Source organism: Dama dama, chromosome 5 (genome assembly GCF_033118175.1).
Source record: "Dama dama isolate Ldn47 chromosome 5, ASM3311817v1, whole genome shotgun sequence".
Classification (NCBI taxonomy): domain Eukaryota; kingdom Metazoa; phylum Chordata; class Mammalia; order Artiodactyla; family Cervidae; genus Dama; species Dama dama.
The window spans coordinates 97,453,031-97,462,545 of NC_083685.1; the positions used below are offsets into that span (position 1 = coordinate 97,453,031).

Consider the following 9,515-nt stretch of genomic DNA (forward strand, 5'->3'; position numbering starts at 1 on the left):
TCTTCATTTTGTTTCATGAAATACTCATCTTGGCTTTTTCACCTTGAAAAAAAAAAAAAAACCTTTCTTTTGGGATAGTCTGGGTCAATGCTTTTCTCCTCTCTTGTACCCCCCACCCCAGGTCTTGGATCGTGAGGGCCAGATGGATAACCCATGTACCACCTGGCTCGCAGACGCCTACTGGGATAACATCACAGAGCTGGACAAACTGACCAACTTCCATGGGCTCATGAACTCCTTTGAGCAGTATCCTCGGGACTGGCACCTGTGGTACACCAACGCCACCCCCGAGAGGGCCATGCTGCCAGGTGCCTGGCGCCAGGCCTCCCTCTCCTTTCTCTTCTCTCCTTCAGCCACACACCTGCTCTTTCCTCTAATTCCTCCCGTATCTCTCCCAAGTTCCCTCAGCGCATCTGCCCCCTGGCGCTGCGTCCCCGCAGGCGCCTCTTTGTTCAGATTCCCTGCTCCTCCAGGCTCACTGCTGACCTTAATCTTGTCCCCAGGTGAGTGGGAAAACGCCTGCAATGAAATGCAACGAATGCTGATTGTTCGCTCCCTGCGCCAGGACCGCGTGGCCTTCTGTGTAACTTCTTTCATCGTCTCCAACCTTGGCTCCCGCTTCATTGAGCCTCCTGTGCTAAACATGAAGTTGGTCAGTGGCTCTTTTGCCTTTCCACCTGCTTCTCCCTGTCCCAGTCTGCCACCCGCACTTCCTCAGTCTCTCCTGCGACCTCACCTGGCCTTCTGCCTAAGGTCACGCCCTGTGCTGCTGGCAGGTGATGGAGGACTCGGCCCCACGGACCCCACTGGTGTTCATCCTGTCCCCTGGCGTGGACCCCACCAGTGCCTTGCTCCAGCTGGCTGAGCATACAGGCATGGCTCAGCGCTTCCATGCCCTGTCTCTGGGCCAGGGCCAGGCCCCCATCGCGGCTCGGCTCCTCCGAGAGGGTGTGGTTCAGGGTCAGTGTCTACCCAGTTCTTCTGCCCCCAACCATGGCCCTGGCCTGACTGTCCACCAGCTCCCACCTGTCACCCTGCTGTCACTGCAGCTCCTACTCCTCCAGAAGGCCTTGGGGGCTGGCATCTGAGCACTTGGACCCTCCCCCTAAACTACCCCCCCCCCCAACCAGAGGAACAGTGGGGGGACAGACAGGGCATAGGGAGTGGTTCCCACCACATGAGCACCTCCTTTCAGGACACTGGGTGTTCCTCGCCAACTGCCACCTGTCGCTGTCCTGGATGCCGAACCTGGATAAACTGGTGGAGCAGCTGCAGGTGGAGGATCCGCACCCTTCCTTCCGCCTCTGGCTCAGCTCCAGCCCCCACCCAGACTTCCCCATCTCCATCTTGCAGGCCAGCATCAAGATGACCACAGAGCCACCAAAGGTATCGGCAACTGTAGACAGCCAGCAGTGACCATGCCAGCGGGCCTACCTGTCCTCCTCCTGGCCTCAGAGAGACGGTTTAACCTTAACAAGAAGGCTGCTTTTTTGATTCTACTCTCCTCTAAAAAATTCCACCTCTGTGTGCCAAACTCTGAGAACATAGTAGAAATAGCTAACTTTTTTTAAGTGTTATTACATGCCAGGCATTGTTCTAAATGCTTATGTTTATTAATTCATTTAACACACACACACACATGCGCACTTATCAGGTAAGTACTATCAGCCCCATTTTACAGGTAGGAAACTGAGGCAAAGGAAGAGTATATAACTAGCGTGTGGACCTGTCAGCCCCTTCCTCCTCCGGACACTTCCTTACATTCTCTCCCTACTGTCACTTGCTGGCCTTTCTCCTTCCCTCCAGCTCTACTGAAATTTTTATCTCCAGTACTACGAGGTCACCTTGGAATGCAATCATACCAATCTTTTAAAATCTGATCATGTCACTACATCCTGCCCATTTACCTCTGCTTAAACTGTTTTAGTAGCATCTCATTGCTTTTAATCAAGTTCAAAACCCCATTCACATGGCCAGTGTGCCCCATGAGCACCTCTGCTGCTTTGTCTGTCGCAACTTTCCCCTTCGCTTTCTTCACCTACACTATCAACTTTTAAAATTGTTCCACTGTCCTTCCTCAACAGACTCTGTGTTCTCCAGCCTGGTGCTTTTTCATGCACTGTCCTCCCTAATTTCCTCCCCACCCCCTTCTTTGCCCCTTCAAGTCTCAGTCCCACCAGCACTTTCTCAGGAATCCTCTTCACTGTTCCCTCCGACCTTCTGCTGCAAGCACTTTACACCTATTAGTGTGGTTCTGGCCAATACCTGACTTCTTCTCTAGACTGTAAGCTCAAGAGGGCAGAGACCATGTCTTTTTCTTCTCCCTCACCATTTTGCTCATCCTGTGACTAATACAGGGACCTGTTGGTAGTAGGTGCTCAATAAACGAGGACTAATCAGATGCACAGGCATGCGGATGTCTTTCATCATTAAATCCTTCTTTGGCCACCTTGGGGAGGCTGGCACAGTTGTCTGTCCCCCCAGTTTCCCTGACACACTCCTGGTCCCCCTTCTGTTTCTTGCGACATCATCGATTACTTCTGTGTTTGTTTCTCCTCCTGTCCTCTCCTCATTCTACATTTCCTCCCTTCACAAGTTGATGGAGAAACTGTCCTCTTCCTGATTTCAACCCCAATCCCCATCTCTGGCTCCATTACTGAACTCAGTGCCAGGTGTAAATTCCATCTGGTTACAAAGTACTTCTTTTTGGCACTCCAGCACCATAAATTAGGAGCTCTCAAAACAAGTCTTCAGCTCCTGCACGCAGATTATCTCCTCGGCCCATTTTTGTTAATCAGTCAGTTCAGTTGCTCTGTCATGTCTGACTCTTTGTGACCCCATGGACTGCAGCATGCCAGGCTTCCCTGTCCATCACCAACTCTTGGAGCCTACTCAAACTCATGTCCATCGCATTGGTGATGCCATCCAACCATGTCATCCTCTGTCGTCCCCTTTTCCTCCCACCCTCAATCTTTCCCAGCATCAGAGTCTTTTCCAATGAGTTGGTTCTTTACATCAGGTGGCCAAAGTATTGGAGTTTCAGCTTCAGCATCAGTCCTTCCAATGAATATTTGGACTAATTTCCTCTAGGATTGACTGGTTGGATTTCCTTGCAGTCCAAGGGACTCTCAAGAGTCTTCTCCAACACCACAGTTCAAAAGCCTCAGTTCTTCAGTGCTCAGCTTTCTTTATAGTCCAACTCTCACATCCATACATGACTACTGGAAAAACCATAGCTTTGACTAGACGGATCTTTGTTGGCAAAGTAATGTCTCTGCTTTTTAATATGCTGTCTAGGTTTGTCATAGCTTTTCTTCCAAGGAGCAAGCGTCTTTTAATTTCATGGCTGCAGTTACCATCTGCAGTGATTTTGGAGTCCCCCAAAATAAAGTCTCTCACTGTTTCCATTGTTTCCCCATCTATTTGCCATGAAGTGATGGGACAAGATGTCATCATCTTAGTTTTCTGAATGTTGAGTTTTAAGCCAACTTTTTCACTCTCCTCTTTCACTTTCATCAAGAGGCTCTTTAGTTCTTCTTCACTTTTTGCCATGAGGGTGGTGTCATCTGCATATCTGAGGTTATTGATATTTCTCCTGGCAATCTTGATTCCAACTTGTGCTTCATCCAGCCCGGCATTTCCCATGATGTATTCTGCATATAAGTTAAATAAGCAGGGTGACAATATACAGCCTTGATGTACTCCTTTCCCGATTTGGAACCAGTCTGTTGTTCCATGTTGTTAATGGCACCACTAATTTTTAAAAGTCTATGTTTAAAGTTGATTTTTATTTACCTTTATTTTCTTCTGTCAACAGAAGTATTCTGTCTTCCTGTTAAAAAAATGTCAAACAGTTCAGATATGTGTTGTCAAAGAGATGCAACCCTTCTTGTTTAAGAGCCTTTCTTATTGCCTTCTAAGAGAGAAATGTGCCTTGTAGCCAGAGGGCCCTCTGTTGGCTGAACCCACCCTCTATGATGGGTAGAGGTGTGTTGGCCCTGAGGTAGGTGCTGTTTAGGTCAGTTTAATAAGCAGTAAGCATGGAAGCAATGATGAATGGGAGTAAATCCCAGGAGGAAAGAGGAACCAGACAGGATGGCTCTGCAGTGGATGGGTCACCAGGGGAGGGAGTCCTGTTGGAGGTCAGCCCAGGAGAGCTGTCCATGAAAGGCCGCCTGCTGGTGATGCAGAACCTTCCTGCAATCCACCAAACCTTCTGAGAAAGGACATTCAGGCGTGCTTGGTGCAACTGAATTCCTTTTAGAAGCTGACAAAGAGGCCAATATTTTTAAAAAAATTTTGAAAATAACTAAATTTACAGAAAAGTTGTAAGAATAATAGTACAGAGAACCCCCTATACGTTACCCAGATCCATCTGTAGTTAACATTTTGTCCCACTTGCCTTATCATTTGATGTCTGTTTTTCTCTTTCTCCACTCACACTTCTTCTGAAACATTTGAGAGTAAATTGTATATTCTGGCCCTTTGCTGCCACATACTGTAGTGTATTTCAGTGGAAAGGACTCACTCCTAAGAATCATGGTGTTCTCTTATATAACTGCAACACGGTTGCTGACTTCAATAAATTGATACACTATTTTAATCTAAATATATTATGTGTTCCAATTTTGTTAAGTGTTGCAGTCCTCACATACATATACAGATGGGTTTCTAGGCCCTTTATGTTGTTCATTGATCAAATTGTTTATCCTGGGGTTAGTATACACTGTGTTAATTACACTCTAGCTCTATAATAATTCTTGATGGCTGGGGAAGGCAAATCCTCCTACCTTATTCTTCTCTAGGCTATTCCTGATCTTTTATTCTCTAACATAAATTTTGGAATTAGCTTGTCAAGTTTCACCAAAAATGTCCTATTGATCAATTTGGGGGAAATCAACATCTTTAGGATATTGAGCTTCTCAATCCATGAGTACAGTAGGTCTCTCCATTTATTCTTTCTTTTAATAAAATTTTGTAAATTTTCTAAAGATATATATATATTTATATTAGATTTATTCTTCGGTGCTTTACATGACTTGATGATGTTGTAAATGATAGTTTTTAAAATCAGATTTTCTTTTTGTTCCTGGTCTATCCAATGTTCTTACTTCTGTTTTCTCCCTGCTCTCTTCTGTCCATCATGATTAATCTCCTTAGAACACTGTTTCAATGTATCACTGTCCTATTCAATGTATCACTGGAGCCTGAAGTGGCTCCAGGGTTCCTGGTGAATCGGGTCCAGTCGGCTCAAGCTGCCCTTCTTACTGTATCGCCATCTGCTCACGGTCCTTCTTACTCTGAGCGCTTGGACTTGATTTCAGTTAGATTCTCTTCTCACTTTATCTCCCCTTCGTGCCTTTATTCCTTCAGTTCTTCCCATCTCTGGACAGCCAAGGCCCTCCTCTCAGCCTCATTACATTCTTCCTATTTGTAAGACTTAGCCAAACTCCAACCTGCTCATGAAGCCTGATAAATCCAATCATATAGCTCATTCCTCTTTGATGATATGTCACTATATACTGACCCTTTGCACAAGATTGTGTACATTTCTTATTAATTCGGCCATGTCGGGTCTTAGTTGTGTCACACAGGATCTTACATTGTGGCATGTGGATTCAGTAGTTGTGGTGCAAGGGCTTAGTTGCTTGGTGGCATGTGGGATCTTAGTTCCCTCACTGGGATCACACCCACATCCCCTGCATTGCAAGGCAGATTCTCAACCAATGGACCACGAAGGAAGTTCCTATGTTTATGTTTTTGTTAATATTTTCTGGCAATCACAAATTGAGTTGGTCTACCCACCCACTGAGAACATCACGGTTGAGGGGATCAAGGCGTGGGGGTGGAGACAAGACAGGGCTGCCACAAGTCCATACAGTGCCCGTGTGTGAAGGGAAAGACAGCAAGCCCTGTGATGAGTGCATGTCTTGGCATGCAGCTCAGGGGCTGGATTTCAACCTTCACTCATTTCTTCAGCCAGTGCCCTTATGCAGTGAGCAACCTCCACAACTGAACATGATGGTGCTAGTGTTAGGGCCAAGCAAGATGCATGTCATCCCATCTCTGTATTTCCTTGTCCCAGGGCCTAAAGGCCAACATGACCCGTCTTTACCAACTGATGACAGAACCACAGTTTTCCCGCTGCTCCAAACCCACCAAGTATAAGAAGCTGCTGTTCGCACTGTGCTTCTTCCACTCTGTGTTACTTGAACGCAAGAAGTTCCTGCAACTTGGCTGGAACATCATCTATGGCTTCAATGACTCTGACTTTGAGGTTTGTGCTGACCAGGGTCCCTCACCCCGCCCTCCCTCCTTACAATTTCTGCCCCAAGGCTGCCCTGCAGGAATCGTCACTGCCCTGCAGGAAGCCCCTGCCATAACTCTGTGTGGGGCTGGGGGCTTGGGCTGGGGCCATGCACAGGTGTCCGAGAACTTGCTGAGCCTCTACCTGGACGAGTATGAGGAGACGCCCTGGGATGCACTCAAGTACCTCATCTCCGGGGTCAACTATGGTGGACACGTCACGGATGACTGGGACCGGCGCCTGCTCACCACCTACATCAACGACTATTTCTGTGACCAGGCTCTCTCGACCCCCTCCTACCGGTGAGGGGGCCACTGAATGGGGTACCAGGTGGCAGGATTGGGGGTAGGGACAGTATTTGAGGAGTAAATGGGAGATTGGCTTGGGGGGCAAAGTAAGAGCACAGAGTTGGATGGATAGGGCCTTGGCTTGGCATGGGAGCCCCAAGTCCCCACAGCGCGGTGATAATTCTTCACTGACTCCCCAGGTTGTCAGTGTTGGAGACCTATTTTATCCCCAAGGATGGGAGCCTGGCCTCGTACAAAGAGTACATAAGCATGTTGCCTGGCATGGATCCCCCAGAGGCTTTTGGCCAGCATCCCAATGCCGATGTGGCCTCCCAGATCACGGAGGCACGCACTCTCTTTGAGACTCTGCTTTCCCTGCAACCCCAGATTACACCCACCAGGGCCGGAGGCCAGAGTCGGGAGGAGAAGGTAAGGACAGACAGACAGACACCTGGGGGAGGGAAAGCAAGGAGGAAGAGAGGTCTGCACTCAGCGCTCCTGCCTTGGCAGGTCCTTGAGTTGGCTGCCGATGTGAAACAGAAGATCCCGGAAATGATCGACTATGAGGGGACCCGAAAACTACTGGCTATGGACCCCTCCCCACTCAATGTGGTCCTTTTGCAGGAGATTCAGAGATACAACAAGCTGATGGAGACCATCCTGTGAGATGGGGGGAAGTGGGGCTCTGTGGAACGCAGGGAGGGGGCAAGAGGAAAGGCCTTCACGCCCTGCCTAGGATGGCTCTCCCAGGTCCATCCTGTCCATAACCCTCCACCTTTTCCCATCCAGCTTCTCACTGACAGACCTAGAGAAAGGCATCCAGGGCCTCATCGTCATGTCTACCAGCCTGGAAGAGATTTTCAATTGCATTTTTGATGCCCATGTCCCACCGCTCTGGGGAAAGGTAAGATTATCTCACTGTTGATCCTTCTCCAACAATGAACTCTCCTTTCACCCCTGGACCCACAGCCTCCTGGTCCTAGGGAAGCCTATAGCAGAAAGCAGTGAGCCTGGGCTTTGGAGTCAGACAGGTTCAAGGCTGAAATCTGACTCTGCCCTTCACTGACTGACTTTGCAAAGTTATTAACATAGAAACTTACCCAGGGCAAGTTCCTAAGCTTCTCCAAGGATGTCTCAAGGATTCCTGGTACTGTGCACCTTAAAAGGTGCTTCATTAATGGTAACTGGTTAGTATTGCTGGTGCTGTTGTTAATAGTTGTCATTTTATGCTTCTTTCCTGGAAATGGGCTTTTGGAGAGCTTTGCCAAACTATGGTTTGGGGAAGAGGGGCTGACACCATATATTCTTCCATCTGCTTCAAGTGTTCACAGTAAAAATTTGAATGCATGAGTAAGTGAGTGAATAAATACACACTACCTCCTGCTCCAGGCCTACCCCTCACAGAAGCCATTGGCTTCATGGACCCGGGACTTGGCCATGCGTGTGGAGCAGTTTGAGATGTGGGCCAGCCGCGCACGGCCTCCTGTGATCTTCTGGCTCTCTGGCTTCACCTTTCCCACTGGCTTCCTCACTGCCGTGCTGCAGTCTTCAGCTCGTCAAAACAATGTGAGCCACATGGACAATGTGATGGGAATGGATACTGATGATAAGTACTTGCTCTTCTCTCTGTGTGTGGGAGGATCCTCCCTTATTCTCACCTTCAATCTCCAGATTTCAGTGGACAGCCTCTCTTGGGAGTTTATCGTTTCCACTGTGGATGACAGCAACCTAGTGTATCCACCCAAGGTGGGTGCCACATGTGCTTAGGGTTCTGAGCAGAGGGGAGTCTGGTGGAGGAGGAGGGGCTGGAAGCAAAGGTGGGAAACGACTGGTTGAGAGGGAGGGGAGGAGAGAGGTGGCAGGACAGGGGTGGGGGCATTGGCAATTGAGGGCCTGGATTTACCCCCAGCCTGTCCCTATGTCTTTCCAGGACGGTGTCTGGGTTCGGGGTCTATACCTGGAGGGTGCTGGCTGGGACCGGAAGAACTCCTGCTTGGTGGAGGCAGAGCCCATGCAGCTTGTCTGCCTCATGCCCACCATCCACTTCCGGCCTACTGAGAGCCGCAAGAAGAGTGCCAAGGGTGGGATAGTTTGCCCGCCCCCTCCCTAGTTTCCATCCTAACCCAGCCTCCACCCCACCCTTCCCCCACACCTGCTCCTGCCCTGCTCTTCCAGTGGCTCCAGGGCCTGATTCATTCGGCTCTCCTTTCCTGCAGGCATGTATTCCTGTCCCTGCTATTACTATCCCAACCGGGCCGGCACCTCAGACCGCGCATCCTTCGTCATTGGCATTGATCTCCGCTCTGGGACCATGACCGCTGATCATTGGATCAAGAGGGGCACTGCTCTACTCATGAGCCTGGATAACTGAGAGGGCCTCCTCTTCTTTCCGTTTGGGGGGTGGGGGTCGAGGACTCCAGGAGCCAAGGCTGATAATGTACCTCGGACAGAGGCTAGGGTTCACTCAGTCCTTGACCTCGGTTGAATTTGTCGCGTGATGAGGCCCTGGTAATACCTAGTCGTGTTAATCGTGAAGAATTGTATCGGAGCTCAGCTCAGTAAAACACCCCGACCACAAGCCTCAAGTCTCTCAATGGGATGGTTGGAGCTTGGGGGGAGGGGGGGGGGTGGTTGGGAGGAAGCCCAGGCCTTACGGAGGATGAGAGCTCCTGTGGGCTGCTGCCGGATAGAGAAAGCAGCAAGGGAAGTGGGAGGTCTTGGGAGGGAGAGGAGGCGTGGCCTCAGCGAATGGGCAGGGCAGTGGGGCCTAAAGAAGGTGTGGCTAAATCTCTGGGCAGGACTCGAGCGGGTGGGGCGGGGCTTACTTTGGAAGGGCGCGTGATCCAAATGGAATAGGGGTTTGTCAGTCAGGGATCCGTGCTGGACCCCGTACCTCGCACTTTGAACCCTGCACCCCGCTT

General features: G+C 49.6%; 1 protein-coding gene across 1 annotated transcript in view; it reads left to right on the forward strand.

The window, feature by feature from the left end:
* The window catches only part of DNAH2 (dynein axonemal heavy chain 2), a 104,526-nt gene extending 95,365 nt beyond the window's left edge, over positions 1–9,161 (forward strand). Inside the window, exons 74-86 of the mRNA XM_061143387.1 lie at positions 122–308; positions 504–652; positions 777–960; positions 1,196–1,386; positions 6,086–6,277; positions 6,425–6,609; positions 6,795–7,023; positions 7,105–7,256; positions 7,384–7,498; positions 7,984–8,160; positions 8,266–8,340; positions 8,525–8,675; positions 8,811–9,161. Of these exons, the coding sequence (XP_060999370.1) occupies positions 122–308; positions 504–652; positions 777–960; positions 1,196–1,386; positions 6,086–6,277; positions 6,425–6,609; positions 6,795–7,023; positions 7,105–7,256; positions 7,384–7,498; positions 7,984–8,160; positions 8,266–8,340; positions 8,525–8,675; positions 8,811–8,965 (2,142 nt within the window). The 3' untranslated portion in view covers positions 8,966–9,161. The remainder of the gene's footprint in view (positions 1–121; positions 309–503; positions 653–776; positions 961–1,195; positions 1,387–6,085; positions 6,278–6,424; positions 6,610–6,794; positions 7,024–7,104; positions 7,257–7,383; positions 7,499–7,983; positions 8,161–8,265; positions 8,341–8,524; positions 8,676–8,810) is intronic.
* The last annotated feature ends 354 nt before the right edge of the window (positions 9,162–9,515 follow it).